The 21819-nt window shown below is 34.8% G+C and overlaps 1 protein-coding gene across 5 annotated transcripts in view; it reads right to left on the bottom strand.

Moving 5' to 3' along the window:
• The window catches only part of LOC142347900 (uncharacterized), a 67600-nt gene that overhangs the window by 11283 nt on the left and 34498 nt on the right, over positions 1–21819 (bottom strand). For 4 of the 5 annotated variants that reach the window (XM_075399058.1, XM_075399060.1, XM_075399059.1 and 1 more), the window contains exons 3-8: positions 20372–20560; positions 7120–7311; positions 6564–6807; positions 3223–3533; positions 2507–2656; positions 1866–2169 (exon numbers count right to left, since the gene is read on the bottom strand). In XM_075399058.1, the coding sequence (XP_075255173.1) occupies positions 1866–2169; positions 2507–2656; positions 3223–3533; positions 6564–6807; positions 7120–7311; positions 20372–20560 (1390 nt within the window). The remainder of the gene's footprint in view (positions 1–1865; positions 2170–2506; positions 2657–3222; positions 3534–6563; positions 6808–7119; positions 7312–20371; positions 20561–21819) is intronic. The other variant, XM_075399062.1, reaches the window with a different exon arrangement.

Below are 21819 nucleotides of genomic sequence, written 5' to 3'. Positions count from 1 at the left end.
CTTGTCCTACACAATGAGTGGCGAATACAATAACCATCGTTCAATCATAGCCAGAAGATCAAGCCAATAGAAGATCTGATGAAAAAACCACCAACGGAATGAGAAAAAGGAGAAAGAGTAGATAACATTTTGTTGCAAACTCGGATATTGAATTATCAGAATCCTGGCAGTTCTAACCATGATTGAGAAGCACCAATATATATCGATACATATATATATATATATATATATATATATATATATATATGTATATATATATATATATATATATATATATATATATATATATATATTTGAAATAACATTCCGTGTTTTAAGCATATTAGAGATTTTTGCCATAAAAAGCACTGTTGATGGAAATGATATCGTAAAGTCGTTTGCAAATAAAAAATGTGTACAAAAATTCTGAAATGACTGCCATGTTTTTTGTTAGGTGGTTTTCTGCTTGTTTTTTGAGTGCCATGTTTTCAACTTCTGTAAAGTGAGCTATTTGACGGGGAATCTTTCATTTTATCTATCAAATAAGGGGGCGTTTCAACAAGACGACGTACCAAATTGATAAAATTTTTTTTTTGCCATCGGATGACAAATTTATTATTAAACATAAAAACCGCAATGCCCTCCGACAAACGACAAAAAAATCCCATCTGACAGGCTGACGGGCGCGCTTCGCCACAATAACTCGTCCGTTGTTTACGCATTACATCCCTAATTGCGGATTGATTTGCAAATTGAAGAGATTCGGCACTTTCACCAATCGATAACCAAAAACGCAAATTGACAAAAACAAGAGTCGAGTGTGAATTAAAGTTCGTAATATTATATATCATCAATCTTCTTCGGTTACAAGTCCTCAACATATTCTTGTTTAACAATTTCTAAACTCAACTGATTTAGAGATTTCGTTAGATAGTGGCTCTCGGGAATAGAAAAAATGCTAACCTAAAAAAATGTTCAGTTCTTCTATTAATCCTGAACTCAAAGACTCAATTACATGTTTTTTGCTTATTTGTCGACCTTGAAAATCTGTGACAACAATATGCAACATATGCGCCATTTTGTTATAGTGCACTTTTCTGGCTTCCCACAAATCTTACCCTTCTTTCATCTAGAGTACCGAAGTTTACTTTTTCCATCTGTGCAGCTAATTTGTGACTTAACTGAGAAGTAATAAACACCCATATAGGTAAGTACTTGAGAAAGATAGCACTTGATTAGGGTACGATAGTTGTTACAACCGGAGTAGCCTTTGGGTATCTCTTGGTAGACAGAAGGGGGGGGGGTTGAAGGGGTAGGTGTGATGAAAATCAGAAGGGGCATAATAAATAGACTTGGGTGAAGTGGAAAGGAGTGTTTGTAAGGGGGGGGGATGATGAGGAGGGGTGTGTTTGAAGGCCATTTAATATCAAAGCAGTCTGTACTAATGTTGGGTTGATTGGAGAAGTGCTTTGATCAGGCAGAGCAGAAAAAAAAGAGAGAAAGAGAAAGAGGGTTCAAAGGAGGTCTCAAAACATCACAAACACCCTCAAATTCACTCCCAGAAAGAGCGAGAACCAACACAGAAAAATTGATCCTAAAAAATAGGCTAGTCTGGTATAAAAGTGGCCACATGCCTTTCATATCAAAAATACTGAATCCTAATTTTTTAAAAAAGCTTCGATGTACCATAAAGCACAGTTTCACCTAAAAGATAGACGGAGATTTAAAAGTCATTTTTCTTTTGAAATGGCATTGAATGAATATAGTTCAACTAAATTTCTAACTAATTCATTGAATGAAAAAAACGAAGCAGTGCACAGGACTCGAACACTCAACCAACTGATCACTAACAGACAACGTGCATAGAAATACAAAACTGCACGTACCTAACTCACCGATATCGGAGAACTCGGCTTTCATGGACTGTGCTAGCATGCCAGGATTCGGCATTTGCAACTGGGGCGCTTGTTGGGGCATCACCCCTACCCCCACTCCAACACCCATGTGCTGCCCTCCCATTCCCACGTGGGCTGCAGTGGGTCCCTGGGGTCTCTTCCTTTTCTTCCTGTGTTTTCCCATGGCGTAGTTATCCCTCGCACTCCATCCAGGGTACAATTTGAGGTGGATTGCACGCTCTCTTCTGGCCATCTCGTAGTATTTGGCTTGTTCTGTTCTGTCTAGTTGGTGCCACTGCAAAACACAAACAAGCAATCAACTTCTAAGTAAACATTTTGTTGACAAGTTTAAAAAAACGGGTTGAGTTTATGTACCGGGCTTTGATGAGTTAAAAAATTGAGAACGCCCACATTTTTGGCCCAAAAAATCACAACAAACAGGCGTGAGTATCAAAAAATTGTCTTTTAAATTTAACTGAACGAAGACTTGATCTATGAACTTGAAAATAATAAACAGGAAATTCAAATACATTTCTGTTGATTTGTTTTGACTATCACACGTAACTAAAGAATTTAATTCAGATAAAACCAGTTAATTAAAAAATACTGATGATAGCTGCATCCTTACTGACCTTTCTGCCCAGTATCTGGTTGATGGCTGCTGATTCCTTCAGGGTGGACTCTTGCATCACCTTTTCCCTGTTCTCCTTCATGAAGAGCATGAATGCATTCAAAGGTTTCTTCACATACGGTCTGTACGACTTGTGCTCTGCCTCTGCAACCTAAAGCAACACCACACAATAACAACATATTTTTTCCATCTATTCCCGGGTTGCTCATCATAGACTTTTTCTTGATTTCATTCAAGGTCATATATGATTTGCATGATTTCCCGGTACTCATAATAGGATTACGCAAAATGTAATACACGAGGAACACGCTTTCTTTATAACATCTCTTGCCTAAATCTTGTGCGGATCTTGCGAATTTTTGCTAGAATCTTGCCAGAGTTCGGCTAGTGATGCCTTCATACTGTATTAATTATATCGTCGAAATACTTTTTTTCAATAATTTCGCAATTAATGGTTTCCAGATTAAAGTTTACATAGAATCTGCCATTTGGTCTTGAAAACAAAGTCGTAAAACTTTTGTTATACAAGACTTAGCTCTTCTTTAAACTTTTTCTGGAAACTAATTTTCCAGCATTCTCGAAACAAAAATTTTCTCTTAAGCCTCCATCTTGTCTATTTTGTACAATTATAGTTAGCATGAAAAGATTCATAATAATTGATGACATCAAATTTAGTTGACACGTGTCAATTCAAAGGTCTCTAAACAGTATTCGAACCTGTTGTTGCTGATGAGCGACCAGAGCAGCCGCGTGTTCTTTATTCCTTTTATCAATCTCCTCTGGACTCAGATTGGCCATGCCTCCCAAGTAGAATGGGAATGCAGCCGCAGCAGCAGCTCTGTGTGCCCCGGGCAGGATTGCACCCGCCCCATGGTGGTAGGCATTGGGATGCATGGCGGCTGCACCCGCGTGGAACATCATTGCACCGGCTGCTGGGGAGGGGGCAGCAGCCCATTGTGGGGCCAGGGCGAAATCGTGGTAGGAAGGTGTCGTGTAGGCTGCAGGGGCGAATGCATTGCGAAGACCCCCTGAAACATTTTTTACATGTCAGAAACGATTGGCAATTAACACCATGCAGGAGATCACGTGAAAGCTTCAATTTTTATTTTTTCCAGATCACGAGAGGAAACATCAGATTCTTATTTTTAACTTCGTTAAATTTCCTCATTTTCTCAGATCATGAAGTCACAATTTACGTCATTTAAATGATGACATTGAAATCAAGGCCCGCGATATAATTATGGTTGCACAGCCACATTTTACCAAGTAGATTTGATTCAAGAATTTTAATGGCGAATATGCCACAAAAGTTGAAGTATCTCAGCAAATTAAAATAGCATGATTTGTTACTTCTAGGGAGTCATTTCAACAGCAAAAAGAGGTTTAGATTTAATTGTAGTTTTAATTACGCGGATAGTTGAATAATTACTCAAAAAATCTGAGCACTGGTTGAAAAGCACTTTAATTAGAGCCTTGCTAACTTTGTCAAGGTGTGCAAGTGAGAACAGTTTCCCCACCTTTTTTCCAACTCAAGATTTCCAACTCATTTTCCAAGTGTGTAAACAAAAGACAAAAAAACAACAATTACATCTCAAGTGGTACAAAAATATGCTTTAGGCATCTTTTCAGCTAAAGTATACTCGAATTAAGCTTTTCTCTCCAATTTCCAGCAATTCTTTGAAAGCCCACAATTTTCAAAGACGAGTAGAAGAAAAAGGAAAGATCAAAACGAAACTGGTGAGATAGTAACTTGGGGCGCGGGGTAGTGGTGAGATTGCATGGATGGGCGAGGGGAAGGTGGGGGGGGGGGGGGGGGGGGGTGTTGGTTTTGGTAGAAGTGATTGATTGACTTTGTGGGGATATGAGGTATATGGATGAAAGGGGGACAGATTAAAGATGACAAGATGTTGACAGTATAGTGGCCTTAAGAGAAGTGATGGCCATAACACTACAAATGCCCATTGAAGGCCATAATTGCTCTCTTTTTCATCTCAATCCTCTTTCAACATTCTCTCTCTCGCTCTCTCTATCTTACTTCCTATCTTTCCATCTCCCACTGTATCTATTCATACAAATGACTGCACACGAACACATGGAATACTCACTCATATATACACACTCTTATGTATCTATCTATATATGTATGTATGAGTATGTGTATGTATGTGTGTACGTATGTATGTGTGTTCTTTCATGTGAATAAATGTTTGATCTTTGCTCTTTCTTGTTCTCGCTTCTGATGTATCTCTCTCATCTTTTCATCATTCAACTTCAAAAACAGCTCAGCTCTTTATTCCTCCAAATTAACACATACAACCTATACAACTGACAACGTTACTCAACACACATACGCATACGATTGGCAGCTTTGAAGATACCAGCCAGTCAGCTCTCTATTGATTGTTCACAATACAACAAAACATACTTCTCCAAGGGGGGGGGGGGAGTTGTCGGAGCTCATGTCCTTAAGCTCGCACTTTATTTTTGGATACTGAACAGGAACTTAAGTAACACTGGCGAGATTTTTGAACTTGAAATTGCTTTTAGGACTTATTAGACTGGAACCGATAATATACCTAAGTTATTTTCAAAGCAAATTCACAAATCGCCCAAGCATAGCTAATTTCTTTGAAAAATTTAGATACTTCCTCTAACGTTTACTCCCATTTTTTTCCTTAGAATATTTAAAACTAAATTCCTCGAAATCTAAATAGCCATTAGTCATAGAAAAGTTTTTTGTCTAAAAACCTTTAAAATTTGGAGAGAAAAATAAAACATGCCTCATAACCAAATTAAATGCAGTAAAAAAAGGTAGTGAAAAAGTTTCAATAAACCGAAATAACTACGAGTTATTTATTATACCTGACATACATTAAAAAAATTTGCACTGAAGTAACCTAATCTGCAGCACGCGTGTTATTGTTTACCGTTCGACTTCGACTCTTATAACTAATTATCCCAACATGCTCCTTGCTAACTGGTTAAAATAAATTTAATACAACCCCGATCTTATTACATGTTGAAATTTAGCCGATGCCTAGTTTAGTCGATTAAAAGAAACCGAAACCGAGTTAGACGTCCAGCAGCATTTGCTTAGCAGACCTGATGCTTTGTAGCTGGTTAGTTTTAGAAGTGGGTTTCAAAAATTGACCAGTTTAAGCACACGTTAGCAGACCTGGATGTTTATTTGTAGTCTTCCTTTTAATCTTGAGTGTCCTTGTAATTAACTGTACGGTTTATGGCAGAAGTTAAATGTAATTAGTAATTTTTCACTATCTTCAGAGCTAACTTAGACGACCCTAAGGGTTGGGATGCGATTGGGAAGTCGAAAATATGGAGTAGGGTACACCGATAACAGAGAGGGGGATGGCGGGCATTCGGGGCGTGGTTGACTAAAATGAAAATACAGAAGATAGAAAAAGAAATAGGAAACGCAAAAGGGACCGTCTTAAGTAATTAACACCCTCTAAACTCACTCTTAGTTGGGTGGTTGTGTATTACTGTACTTAGCTGGAAAATGTTCCGCCCAAATGCAATAAAAGCAGGGCTGGCAATGGGACAGAAATGAAGAAGAGGAAGGGGATTTGGGGTGGGAGTTTCTGAGATTGTCCGGAAACGCACATTGATACTGGACGGGTCGCATTACTTTGATCTTGGAAAAGGGAGGGATTAATACAATATATTATGAGGGCAAATTCAGTGTTCTGTATTATATTAAAAATTTAAGCAATGAGAAACGAAAGTTGGGTTAAAATCATTTGTAATTTTAAGAGAATTCAGTTTTTAGAGTATCAGAGAGAAGAGATATTGTAAACGCGTAAATGATTTGAAAAGCTGATGTGAGGCTTTTCTTACATTGCCTCAAACTAAAAATTTTCAGAATTTTTTTTCGAAAAGAAATAGAGATTATCACTGATTCAGTTATTCTTAATAGATTTGAATTTGGTTCAAAATGGATTACAGAACAACTTATATATCAACAAGATTCATAAGAAATTTTTGATACCGAAAAATCCACGATGGTTTGAAACAAAAAGGAGCTATTTTGAAAGACTTGCCTGTTTTTGGGTCGATGTCGGCGGCGGATGCAGCCACCGCCGCAGATGCGTAGGGCAACTCTGCCCCAGTTAGCTGACTGTACATAGCTGCTGTGAGCGCCACTTGTGCGGCTGCGAAGTTACTCGAGTGAAGTTGTTGTTGCTGTTGTTGTGTGTGAACTGATGAAGCGACCTGCTGTTGTGTCGCTTGCCCAACTGGAGAATTGGTTGAATTCGGGTGGTTTAAACTGCCGGGCGCAGGGTTCTAAACGTCACCATTTTTGAAAACTTCTAAAGAATGATAAAGTTTTTCTTGGAGACTAATTTAAGACGTAGTACAATGACTTCCAATTCGCGTTTTGAGTTTGACTAGGAAAATCTGAACAAATTTAGTTTTATGATTTGGCGGATCATTTTCATCAAGTTCCTTGCAGCTCAGATTTTTTAGGCGTTTTTTGCAAAACAAGCAAATTTGTAGCAATATAGTTTTTTTTAGTAAACTCCAGGAAACCAACCAAGCTTAATTTTGCTTCAGGGTCTGCTTATATTAAAAACAAAGCAATTAGTCAAAACTCACCTGGGTGGAGCTGAGTTCGATTACAGTGTGATTCGGGGTAAGCTGTTGTTGTTTGTGATGTTGGGTATTGCCACTAGGTGGGTTGCTGCAAGTGGAATTAGTTCCTCCTCCACCTCCGACGGGGTTGTTGCTATTACTACTGCTGTTGTTGTTGCCCGTTGAGCTGCCGCTATTAGCACTGTTGGCTGCACTCTAAATATGAACAAAAAAAACTATTATTTTATTTTTAAAAATATGAAACGATGCATTTTTGTACATTAAAATTAAGAACAATATACTATATTGGTTTCAATTTATTTTTAGTAGCAAAAAGTTTTTTTAAAAAAATAATCAAAACACTTTTCAAGATTGATTTGAGTTTCATTAAAGCAATGAGTAAAACGCATAATTTGTCAAAATCCTAATGTCGTAAACGTCGTAAAGTATTGACATGGCTATCATTTTCTTTATAAGAAAAAGATTTTTTCCTCGTAAAAAGCAGACAAAAAAATGTATTAAAAAATAGGCTGTCTAAAAAGATATTTTCTTACTTTGTATTATGCTTAAAAGAGCAAATAATTGATACGAAGTTGATTTATGCTAATAATAGTTATAAAATAGTTATAACAAAGAGCAAGACATAACAATCAACTGATCGGTTTGCAGGAAAATATTGAAATAGAAAGTGAGAAGGAAAAAAGAGGGGGGATTGATTTCTCCCCTGTTTATTGAGGTGCACTGCTCAATATTTCAAAGTTTTTTCCTGTTTAGTTTCAAACAAATTATATCTCACTAATGATTATTTATTATTGCCTGAGCATATCACTATTGTGCTTTGTTTCGATTCTACTGATTTTTGTAACCTCTCTTCTCATAGGAGGAGAAAAATTGTTAGTGAAAAATAAAAGAAAATGGTTTGAAGACTTGATGACGTCAAAGTTACGGCAATCCTAACTTCACAAAAACTGTAATTACTTCCACGATCCGAAATCACTTTGGAGGAAAAACTTAGAAACTTAATGACCCGAGGAATTAACCTGAATAAACAGCAGCACTCATTGTGAGAAACGGAACATGCAAAATTAATTTTGTTTTTATAGATTGACCCTCGCCTGAATAATGAATCAAATCTACAGCTCTAAATTCATTTATTAGATATCGTCAAAAAACATTTAATAGAATTATGTTTAAAGAACAAAAGTTTGTAGAAAATTCTTATTTTAATAGAATATGTTACAAATATTTAATTCAAATAACCGATCGTATGCAATTCTGTTATTAAAAGCAATAATGTATGTTTTTTTCTAAACTACGTGGCTTGTATACTGTCTTCGAATGTATCCGTTTCTTCTCCAAACCAAAAAAGTATTTTTTTTTCACCAAAAAATGCTAAGAAATTGTACCAAGACTCGAAGTATAAAAATAGTCGAATGAAAACGAGGAAATCATTGCAATTTAAATGAAAAATGAAATCTATATCGAAGCATAATAATCAAAATCGGTACAATTTTGTTAAGTATTTATAATTTTCAAGGCTAGAATATTTTTTTATTTTACAGATTTTTCGAACTTAAATGATCATTTGACTTAGTTTTCCAAATGGTTTCCATGGTTTTCCATGCTTGGAAATTTTAGATTGATATCGGTCTTCGTTGAAATTTTTTAAATTATGGCTGTTAATTCAGCTTTATGTTTAATTAAAGAATCTGTTATAAGACTCGCAAATTGAATGAAAAATATGGCTCTTATTTGTAGAAAAATGTCTGCAACAAAAAATGCAGCGATCAAAAACATATGTATGTGAGCCGATGCCCGTAAAGTTCTTCATTTTTGAAAAAAAAAATTAAAAAAAAGGTATTTTTAAAATTTGTTGTTCTTTTTTGGCATTACGGGCTTTCATGACTAAATTTGAAGCTCATGAAAGTTCTCAATTTACCAAGAAATTGACATAATATTTCACAAGACAAAATAGAAAGAAAGTGAAAAATGAACATTTTACTTACCCTGAAGACACAAAGTATAATTTAATAGATTCAAAGTTGAAATCCCAAAAAGATTAAAAGTTGAAGCGAAAAATTGAAACGCTTTTAGCTGCTGAACAGAAACAAATAGCTTTAATGAAATGTTTTGCGATATCAAACCGAAGAAAATATTTATTAACAGATATTTAAGAAAGAATTGCAAATAAATGAAGCTTGTTTCTGAAAACTCTGAAGAGAGTTTTGAGGAGCGCTTTTGATTTTGTGGCGAAACAAAAGACGATCAATGACGGAAGAGAAAAGAGGGAATTTATTGAGTATTTATGAAGTTAAGGAGACTAATACAAATTGTGAGACAATAGAGAGAGTACTTGTTATTACGACAGATCATTCTGATTAATATTTATGACACTTTTGAACTACAATTCATCTATTCAATCACTGCTAAGTATTACCTTTGTCAATGCTACCAAACAGTCGTCTCTTTAAAGACTATAACAGACGGACACAAACAAAAGAACGAATCCTAACAGATTAGCTCATATATACAGGATTGAAGTTATCATAACAAATTGACAGTTATCATAACTAGTTTCAACTTCCCTTTTGTCAACTGATTTCCCAAAACGCTTAACAATTTTTCAAAGTCGAGATAAATAGTATAAAAGTTAGAACAAACTAGTTATTATGACAAATGATTTATCGACTGATTTGTCTATAAGAGGAATCGAAAATATTGAATAATTTTTCAAAGTTTGATAAATTAGCTGATAATAAAAGAGGTTTAAAGTATATGAAGTGCCTTTTAACATAGTGATGTGTCAGGAAATATTGTCGAGTGTTGAGAGACAAAGACACAAATAACGACATCTGTCAAAAACGTGTTTGTCGTTTTGATGTCTGATCTAATTTCACTCAGAAGTCGGGCGAAAGCGTGACTTGTTTTCCCCCTTTTGTAACAAACACACAAACACGTACTAGTAAAGATGGCAGTTTTTTGTTCGACAATTGCTTTTCTCTGAAGATAAGTTTGTTCAAATGAACAGTCCAGTTTGAAATTGTTTGTGTTAAATGGGATAATTTCTCAGTGTGCTGAGAATAAACTTATTGTGAATAAAAAACGAATTACATAATTGAGAGATTTATTCACAAAAATTTCACAATAACTCACAATGATGGAAAACAATATTTATAAAAAGGAATTTGCGGGGAAAAGGTTAGAATTTTCCAGTTTGGTTAAGTTTTGTCAGTTAATTTAAAGCAGTAAACAATATTTTTGTGGTTTTAGATGTAATGGTGTGACTGTATAAGAATGTTTTTGAAGGAAACAAGTAAGGTCGAGTATGGTTTGGTCTGTTTTTAGTACAATGATAACTGATTGTTGTGATATTTTATGAGAAAGAGAGCAAAGGGAGAAAAGAGATATTTGATGTTGTTGATTGAAAATGCTTCTGTTTGGTGCTCTTTTAGATCTTTCTCTCTCTCACTCTTTGGTCTAACGAAGCAAAGAGAGGTAAGGATACTAGTATGGCTAGTGCACTATACTATCCATCTCACAATTCATCTATAAATACTATAACAAGAGTACCACAACTAGTATTAGTAGTAGCAGTAGTAGTAGTAGTAGTGGTAGTAAGAGTGGTGGTGTTACAACTACTACTTTTACCACCACTGGTAGAACTACACTGGTAATAGTATTAGAAGAGTAGATGACATAGGAAAGATAGATAGATTGAGTTCAAAGAAATCTGTCTAAACCTTTGTAATGATCAGCAAAGCAAAAGCGCTTTAAACAAATAACAAAACACTTTGCTTTCACTACTCTTTCATCTTTCCCTTTCTCCTATTTATATCTCCCCCATCCGACATATTCCATTGCAATGCTACACCCCCCCTCCCCACCCTTTCTTTCCCTTACTACCTTGTGATATGCTGCATACACCCCCCCCCCCCCCCACAGCCACCTACACTCGTTTCGGTGTGAGTTGATAGATGGGGTGATGCGGTGGTTTGATTTTTTATATCCCTACTAACATATAACATAATTTGCCTGTCATTAAATGATTTATCCTCGCCTTTTCTCTGTAATTTTCCACCACTTCCGCCAAAGAGTAATTCCACCGTACACTTTGCTTTGAAGTTGTTGTTGTTGTTTATTGTTGTTTACGGTGAGTACTTTTTATTCACAATAACTAATCAAATACAAATCCTGTTTAGCCACTAAAATCTTTTCATCTTTCGTTATCCGCTTTTACTCACTCTTTATCTCTTTTCCCTTTGTTCATGAAAACTACAAAACAACTATTAAAGCTATTCTTACAATCAACTCAACCTAAGTCCTCTAAGCTATTTCCATATACTGTTTTTTTTTTTACTTTTTCATCCCCCCCATTTGATTCAGAACAAATTGTTGGGCTGTATTTAGCCATCAGCAACGCCTGATACAATTATACAAATCTGAACGTGAGGTCTTTCTTTCTATTCAGAAACCTTATTTAGCTAAACACTAATTATCAGCAGTTTCAAGTCCAGATTAATAAAATTAAGCCACCGCTTGAAACAAAAGAGAAGAAAGCTCGCATACTTTCAAAGAGCAAAAGCGTTCATAGGGCCATGAACACAAAGCTTCTTAGATGAACAAAAATGCCGCCGCCGATCTCAGCTTTAATTGTAATTGATACTTTCAATCAATTCTCTGTACCTGTGCACTGTAGCTTTTGATTGTCCCACTAATTTGCTTTGACTCAAGTGAACAATCTTCAAACTTCTTCTTCCAACAAAGACACTTTCAACCCGATTGTTTCAAGTTATGTCTAAATAAATCTTTCATCAACTCAGATTTAAAATTCTCAACTCTATAAATAGTACTTCATATCCCATGCCAGCTGTCAACAATTGAGAATTAAAAGAAAATCATATTTTCTTAATTTAATCGCAATTTATTGCAATTTGATCATTTTTGGGGAAATTCAAAGTGATATCAATGAAATAAGGCTATTATAAATGTATGAACGTAAAATAAGAATTTTACAGTTCGTCAATTGAAATATCTGTCCAGTTGTTTAGTCTAAAATTTCACTCATTAAAATTCAAAATAAAATCAGTTTTCATCATTTAAGAATCAATGAAAAATATCAATGAAAGTTCAGGATGCAATAGTCATAGACTCATTTGATTTTGATTTCCAGATAATGCGGTTAGTACACAGCCTGTGGGTTAGAAATACACACATAATGGATAGTTCCCAACTCTTTATACTCCATCTCCTCTGTGCAAAAACAGCGAGTGAGGAGGGATGACGGGGTTGGGGGCTGGTTGGTGGCAGTAGTGAATTTTTGCACTCTTTTCTGTTTGATTACTTTGTTCAGATCTTTTGTTGTGATCAGAGCTAGCTCCTTCCCTTTGATCTACACGGCGGCGGCACAAGTTCAAATTCAATTCAGTCCAATTCAGTTGTTGAAATGAAATGAGCCACGGTAGCTATGGAGAGATACGCACGCTAGTACTACAGCCGCACAAATTGAGGACTAAATTGAATTTACTTCAATTGAATTATCTATCAACACCAAATTTCAATCAGCTCCCGTGCCGACTGAACAACTAACTCTCTATATCAAATCAATCAGGATTAAACCTTCCGATCTCAATTACTCACTGTAGTAATCAACCCATAGACTTGTTCATTCTCGTTCTCTCCTCTTAAGAAACGACAGAGTGAAAAAATTCTAGACTGAAAAGTTGTTCAAACTAAGATTGTCCCCGATGGAACACAGGAAAAATTTGGGAAAAGTCGGGGAATTTGGAGCTATGAGCAGTACTTCAAAGGAAGTCAAAGACCAAAGGAGTGTAGACCGCTAATTTTGTTAATCCTAACTATTTATTAAACATTTAAACTCAGCTCTATAACTGATCAAACAAAAATTCTGGATAAAAAGCGGGCAATCTTAACACCTTAACGTTGCCAACTTTAGCAGAAGCGAGAACCCACCGAAAACTGACACAAATTTTCGGGTTATTCCCAAAAAATTTATCAAATTTCTGTAATACTCAATAACAAAGGTAGAATTTTTTGGAGCGCTTGAAATTAATTTTGTATTCCTGAAAAGTAATATCTCTTTAGGCTTATCTAGACTGGAGTTGGGAGTTATAATCGCATGGCCAGCTATCTATCCGTCGTCGAGTTCACGAAATATGCAGAGTCTAAGTATACTTCTGAGAAGTTCGCTCTCTTTTGCTCTCTCTTTCTCTTTCTGTGGTGGTGTCTTTAGTGGTAGTTCTTTGGAGATAACTGCAAATTGGTTAAGAGTCTTTCATCTTTCCCTTTGTGGAAACCTTTGAAGTTCTCTCTCTGCCCGCCGACAGACCAGCGAGCAGTGCGCTACAGCACAGCCACTTGTCTGCCAGATCACAAGATTAGCACACACAAGTTCCACATTCTCGCATACGCACTCTCGCATACTTCTTGCATATATTCATACACGCAAACGTGTCTATTTATGAAGACATAAGGCTCATAATATGTACCAAATGTCCAAAACCAAACAAAGCTGTCCAATTGGATTGGTCGTATGTTGACCAATCAAAAACATTTGTATATCTCGAAAGTTTCCTTAGTAGTTTCTTATGTACAGAAGATCAGAGTAATAATGAAAGTCATTACCAAGGAGTCGATATTTGAAACGAGGTCACATTATGGTTTGACCGTATGGTATAGTATGCGTTGGATCAATTAGTTGGTTCATGGTTTTGTGCAACTTTTTAAACAAAAACAAAAATGCAAAAAATATCATTTTCATCAGATTTGTGCAGCAACAAAATACGAGTTTCAGTATTGCTAAAAAACTATTGTTTTTTTATCGGAATCTACGATAATTTTGAAAAAGCAATCAGAGTGAAATGAATAGAATATTGTCTCGTACTGGAACAAATAGACCATAGTTATCTTGTTTTCCATGATTTTCAGACCTTTTCCATTCCAAAATAGCAAACTTGGTATGCCAAAAACGGTGAATTAGCCAATGACGAATGAAATTGAGTTCAAACTTTTAGTGTATGAATGGAAGTGGACTTTTGACAACTAAAGGAGCGACCCCCGTGTCAGGGAAAAGATCAAAAAGTAAACATCACAGGGATGTGTTAGCGGCGGCTGAGATTGACTTGACACAGAGCAAGATCTGAAGGACAAAATCACTTATGTGTGAAGAAAGAATGCGAGAGATAGAGCGGCAAATCACTCGAGTATCCCACATTTCAAAGGAAAAGAGAGTACTATATATCTTACACTAGCAGTGTTTAAACCTAAATACAACTACACTACCACTCAATATCCACAACAAAAAAGTATTAAAAACATTTCACGTTTTTGATCTTGTTCAAAAGAATGCTCAAACACGATTTCAGCTCAAATGATGCATGCAAAGCGAAGAGTTCACGCTTTTAAACTGCATTTCACAATATTATTCATACTGAAATAGACTGCTAAAATCAATTATTCAATTACATTTCTATGTTTTCACCCACTTAAACAGAGAAAGAGGTCTGAATAAAACGAGGAAAAGAAACAACATAAATGAAGGAACAAGTTGAGAAAACTTACCAGTTTATTTTCAATCAGCTAGGAAGAATTGAGCCGAGATGGTGTTGTTAATGCTGTTGCTGATGATGGTGATGAAGTTTTTGTTTATTTAGTTATTTATTTTTATTGACAAAGTGATAGGTGGGAAAGTGAGATGAGAAAGTGATGAAACGAAAACTAAAAAGTGAAACTGATATTTGGATTTTAATTTAGCTTATTTCGGAGCTTCAATTTCAAAAAAATTTCCCAGTTTTAATCTATTATTCCTCACTTAGCGCAGTTTGAACACAGAGCAGTTTGCGATAATTTGTTTGAAGAAGCGAGCTGAAGTTTTGATTAAAAAGATTTGATTTCTCTCCAAACTGTTTAATCTATCTGGATTCAAAAGGAGTACAAAGTTAATGTCTGAGGGAATAAACAGTAATAATTAAATTGATAATTGCAACAAGTTAACGCAGTAATTAGCTTCCGCTCAGAGGTGTTTACTAGATATTATTAAATATAACGGAAATAACACTGCTAGCTATTAGTACTTCTGCTCCTCATACTAACACACTCCATAACTACTAGAAATATTATCCCTCACTTTATACGCAATCATCAACAACAGCACAAAAAACAACATCAACTGTGGAAAAATTCCCCCAAAAAGGAAAAAAAAGTATTTCAGCTCAATTTATACTTTTAATGGCTGATAAAAATCATTATTTCTAATCAACAAACCTGGGCTTAATTGGAACTCCCGCAAACTGGCCTGGATTTCCAGCAAAATGTTGAAAAATATGAAAATCTGAAATAAATTTCTAAAATTTCTGTTTAGCAATTTCTGCGGCTGCTTATTAATGCGGTAAACTGTGGAAGTGAAATTGATTTTTACGAAACAGATCTGGGGGAAATTAAGGGAACCCTATGCTGGGAAATTTGTTCAACCCATCCCCGTTAGCTGGGGAGACGTAGGGCTAGGCTGCTACCTGATCGGGCTAACTAGTCTGGTTGAAGGGGAGCGGGCTAATTGAGGACACGGCGTGAAGTATCTTTGATTTTGAGGTTTTATCCCCAATTAGTCAGTCCGATTTTTTAAACAGTTCTTAGTTTTCGGAAAATGATCTAAGCTCGCCAAAACGGTCTAAAAATTGTTTTAAGAAACCTTCATGTGAAAACCGGACGTGCCGCATTTTACTTCCAGCCATCAATCTGTTATCAATTTCAAAAGTATACGTTCAAATTGAAATATTACACTGAAAGCTCCAGGTTTTCTAAAAACATTAGTAAAGTCAGTAATTTTTGATTGCTAGATGAATTGAGGCACATTCGTTAGAATTAAATTTACCTTTTTTTAACCCTTATTTGTAAAACAACGGGCGTTTTGTGGAAATGAGAGGCAATATTTTGTCACCATTTTTCAAATTGCGCTACCATTTTTCACAATTAAAATTAGTAATCGTGGCTCATCTTCACATTAGCCCCAAAAAACTCGAATTTTGAAAATTTGTGAAGCGTATAACCAAACTTGAAATGCAACTTTCTTAAAAACAATCTTTCTGTCACAAATTTCTATAAGACTTAAAAAAGTAATCTTAACCCGTGTTGAGAATTTCGTCGCATGTAATCAAAAGAAATCGTTGGTTTTCGATGAAAGCGCTTTTTTCATGGTTTTGATCGGTTTTCGTCGATGTTTAAACGTAAGAACCGTCATTTTTAAACCTTGCAAGCGTCGATTTTAAAACGTAAAAAGCGTCGGTTTTCGTCGGTTTGAAAACGTAAGAGGCGTCGGTCTTCATCGGTTTTTAAACGTTAAAAGTGTCGGTTTTCATCGGTTTTAAACGTAAGAAGAAAATTACTAGTGAAACAAAATTCATATGAAAAAGAAATACCAACATTACTCAATCGTTTACTTTTTTGGTCAAAAACTTTTAACTTATAGGAAATTTTAAAGTATGTTTTTCGATAAAAATTCATATCGTGGCACTCACATTAAAAATTGACAAATTTGTAATTTGTAAAGAGTTCTTGAAAATATTGGCAACTGTTGAAGATAAGAAAAAATCCCTCTCTCAATTTATACTCTATTTCTTTGGTTTTATCTGACATTGTCTCTCATTAAAAGCAGTTAGATTTAAAAAGTGATGAACAGTAATTTGCTTTCCAAAATATAAATGCCGTCGTTATTTTTTTCGGCAAGGAAAGGGGTGAATGATGAGAAAATTGATTTCAGTGGTTCCAACTTTTGCTGAAATTTTCCAGATGTTAATTCTGCACAATTTTTTCCAGTAAAAGGTCAACTATTTTCCCCAATTCGGAAAATTGATGTCAAACATTTGCGTTCAAATTTGGAATAAATAAGAACGCTGTTTTTGATTTTATCTTGAATAGAAAGAACTTAACTGTTTGACCAGCGCAGTTTTATTAAGAAAAATTAATCTAAAGAGTTGCTTTTTACTCCTCATTCCTTCATCAGCCTAATCCTTGTATTCTGGAAATTTGGGAAATTTTTGAGGTCTTTTTAGTTAACTTAAACTTAGCGCATTTAGATATGGATACGTTATTCGCTGAGCAAATTTTGTGTCTTTTTGCTTAAAAATTTCAAGTCTCGTGTGCAGATTATGTACTGATGAGAAACTCTTGAGAGAAAGATTAAAAGAACATTGACAAGTGCGAAGAATCATTGAGAAAATGATCGACAGCTCAGAGCAGAAAAATATAATTACCTGGATTTAAAAATGACAAAACAATCTGCAGCTCATTCCACCGTTGAAGAGCACGACAAGGAATTAAGCTGATGCGGATGCACAAATTTTTATCACAAAACGAGTAAAACTACTCAATACTCAATTGATTTAATTAAAAAGTATTACTGTTTCTGTTCACAATTCTGTCAAAAAGAACGAGGAATTTAATTTTTTTTAAAAAAATGTTGCAGTTGTTGGTAAATCAACTTTATTATTATAGCAATTTTTGTGTGTAAATATAGACTATATTTATTTAATTTCAACGCAATTGAGAGTGGATTATTAAGAGAGTTGCAAAATATGAATCAAATTTGAAAGTTGTGAAAAAACCGGACCTGTAGTGATTTTAACTCGATTGAATTGTGAATTAGCAAATTGAGAATGAAGTACTTGATTTAATTTCAATTAACTCTGAGATCACTTGTAGCACAATTAGAAGATGGTCTGTGGATTGTTAAGGGTTCACTTGTCGAAATTTCTGGGGCCAAAAAGGCGGGAATGGAGTAGTGGAAACAAGTTTGGGGGTGGGAATTTACCCAATATTCAGGGGCTGTAAAGAGTGCTGTTGAAATAATTGGTATTAAAAGTGTGATGGGATACAATTGAAAGCCTATGGGGTGGGGGTTGAGTTGGAATGAGTAGTGGAATATTTTAAATTGTTTCAGTGATTGGGTAATTGCTTTGAAGTGTTTTTAGTCCTCTAATTTCTACTTAGACAAGAGCCAATCAACACCAGGTAAACAATGCGTGAACGACAACGGGCAAGACTCCTGCTCTATGCTCAAACAGCGCCAATATATTTGGTTGTTATCTAAATTGGAGCTGAAATATTTCACAATAGCGCCAATGAGATCACAGGCAATTGTGATTTCTAGGAAACTGCATTGATAATGCAAAGCTACTAAACTTTACATAACTTTTGTAAATATCATAAACATTAAGAACAGCGTTTTTTAATGTAGAAACTTTATAATTTATTACTCAAATAATGATCATTTGTGATTATTTAAATTTTTAAAACAAATTGAAATTACCTTGAGCTAACAGGAATAAACCAAACTGAAGATTCTTCCATGGCAAAATTTATTGACTCTTAACTTGGTGATTTGAAAAGCGTGCTGCGCTGGAAACATGAGCAAAAAGATGGTTGTGGCAAAATTCCTCTAAAAATCAGATAAACACAACTAAAATCTCAAGTGGAAACCTTAAAAAAATTAAACACGAAAACTCAGTTTTCTATTATTATTTTAGCCTCGGCAAGACTTGCAAGTTTGTTTCCATTGAGCTCTGCTTGTTCTGTCAAATTTGTTGATAAAATTAATTTCAATATTTGCGAGACGAATTGTTATCATTGAAAAATTGGAGCTGAATCTTGCAAAAATGCTATTCGAAGTCAACTGGGTTGTCCAACAAAACTCGAATTTCAACAATTTAAAAAGATTAGTTTCACCAAGCAATGAAAATTTTTAAAGGAAATGTTTTAAATTATACCTAACAAAAATAGATTTTAAAAGATTGAGCAATCGATAAGCCACTTAGCGAAAACTTAATGAGACATAAACTTTGACTAGAATATATTTATTCCCTAGCAGACAACGGCAAGCCTTTTTTGTACAAAAGTACAAAGTAAATTATAACCAACTAAAAAAAAGTAATCAAAATTGAAACCAGTCAAAATAAACCCAATTTTTAATGTGAAGATTAAACAAAAATGAATCAGTATTCTGAAAACACATCAATATGTATTTATCTCAAGAACCACACAAATTCTAGTTGCATAAGCATTTTTTGCAAACAAAACAAAAATTCTTCTTTTTCAGAGAAGTCTTCACAGTGGAACCTGCGTATTGCTTAGAATATGGATTCATTTTGTATGTTTCACCCATCGATTCTGAGGAAATAAATTTGTCTTGTCAGAACTTCAATTTTGTTGCATCGTTACTTCATATGAAACTATCACAACCGAGCATGGGATAAAGTTATCTACTTAATTATGACAAAACATGCCTTTAATGTCGACTCCTAATTGGTGGGATGAAATGATAGAGGGGTGAAATGATACCGGGTTTAACTGATAGAGGGGTTAAAGGATACGGGGTTAAAATATGCGGGGATAAATGAATCGGGGTGAAAAGAGGTAGAACCTATTGATTGATGTTGGTTGTTTTTTGTCTTCTAAAGAAATTGGTTGAAGAAACATAAAGAATATCAAATTTTCTATTAAATAACAGCTCTTTAAATCACTTATTTTAAAAAAACCGAAATTAATATGTTGAAGAAAAACAAAATTTAAAAAAAATAAAGCTTTTAATCTATAATTTTGTGCAATTTTCGGTTTAATTGAAGTAAAGCTGCACTAATCCTGAGAATAGGTTAAAAACTCTGGATTGAGGACACGTTGTGTCAACCAGAAGTGCGATCAGAAAACCCAATTGAGTTGAATAGTCAAATTTCGGTGTTAACATACAACTTTTATTGTTCATTTGTAAAATTTTTTCATTCAGATAATAGTAAGCTGGCTTAAACAAAAAAAATAGTTTAAAAGTTTAATAATTTTAAAAAGTAATTTTAAAAAAGATTTATAGTGAGCGCAGTTTTGAGTTTTAAAAGTTATAATGAAATACTTGTTGTGAAAATTAGATGAATCAATTTGAAGTACATTTTTGATCCATCAAACAAATATGTGAGCAGCTCAGTTTTAAATTTGGGAAAATGATGTCTCCTTTGTGACTGCTGCGCCCGATTGGTTGCTTTAGTTTTGTGTAATAAAAGTTGACTCTAAATTGTCACTCAAAAGTTTATCTTCTGTGATATATATGAGAACAAAAACCAGAATGACCAGCAGAAAATTGCTTTAAAAAATTATTTATTTCCTCTGTGAAGTCTTGAAGGCGCCAAAGCTCTTAGGATACTATGATTCAGTACTGATTTATTTCTTTTACTGTTCAGATTCAATGAATCAGCGCTGTTTTACTCGACACTATACTGACCAGTGTTGTGTATTGAGGGTGTGATTGGTAGTACTGCTGCTGTTTAGCACCAGCTGCAGCAGCCTCGCTGCCATAGTAGTCTGCAGCTGATCGACCTCCCCCTCCTCCTCCTGGCTCGTCTGACTTGTCAGAGGGTGCTCTGGTCTGTACTCGGGAAGATGACGAGTCGTGAAACTTGGAGGCATCAAGCTAAAACAAGATTTCCAATTCTACTAATCAGGGCAACTACCGACTTCCTTATTTAATCTTTAATGCTGTTTTCAACTGAGCCAATTGATCTATTCATGAGAGAGCCCGTACCATATCCACAGAGAATATCAGGCCTGATTCAGAAAAAAAATCAGAGAAGGTCCCAGGCTGATTCAGAGTCTGATCATGTCAAATACAAGGCTGCTAAGAGACTAGCCTTTAAGCTTCTAAGTTGAGCAATCATTTTAGACTGCAACGCATGATCACAACTTATTAACTGGAGTGTATGTTGTTACATCAGAAACATTTTTAACGTTGTTCAAGCAAATTTTATCGTTTTTCAACGAATAAGGGACATAAAGAAGTATTAAGTATAAAAACCAAATAATCTTTAAATGGTAAATGACCGCAAAATATTTCTTAACCCTAAATTATTTCAACCCTAATTCATAATCATGATAATGCATATTTTGCTGTAAACTATTGGAGTATAATTATGGGAAGTTGGCTGATTATCAGTTTTCCTTTTTCATTGGTCTCCGAGTTTGAGTCTGTTCTACTTAAGAGCAGCACTGCTTTTTTGTGCTAAGTATTGAAACTTCTTTTGGTATGAAAGTCTTACGTCGCACCCTTAAATTTTATCAAAGATTGAGTAAACAGTGGGAAAACGTGAATTGGTTCTTGCTTCAGATGCAACCAACAACTTAGACTAATTTGAAAATTGAGCAGATAGATAACTGAAAAAAGTAGAATTATCAAAAAATGAAGTTTAAAAATAATTAATATTTTTATCCGAAAAGCCTTTTGGAGCAAAATTTAAGAGAAAGTGTTTTTGACATATACAGAAAAAGGTTAGCTTGCTGTTTACTTTCTAGATTACTTCTGATTAATGCCGAGGAGGCAAGAAAAACTGTTAAAATGACGAGCAAGTTTTAGCAATCTATCTAATTAAAAGCCCTTTCGAATTGAATAACTTCTGCAAATCAATTACATTCTTATATTATCAACACATTTGTTGTTGTGAAACACGCAGAAAGCAACAGACCGTTAATGGAAAAATTCAAGCCGCTGCTTTGTCAAAATGTGTTTCAGCAAGGTTCTGATTCGCGAGAAAAACATTGTATGAAATTTTTGGAAACTCCTAAAAAGCAAATTTATGAGAAACTTCACTTAAAAAATAAAAAATTGAAGATAAAATAATTTAAAGCACAATATTTTGACAATATATGAACAGGTCTTTCAATGAAAATTTTATCAAT

This window comes from Convolutriloba macropyga, chromosome 10 (genome assembly GCF_964194025.1).
Source record: "Convolutriloba macropyga chromosome 10, txConMacr16.3, whole genome shotgun sequence".
NCBI classification, from domain to species: Eukaryota; Metazoa; Xenacoelomorpha; order Acoela; family Convolutidae; genus Convolutriloba; species Convolutriloba macropyga.
This window is presented reverse-complemented; position numbering and strand designations above follow the sequence as displayed.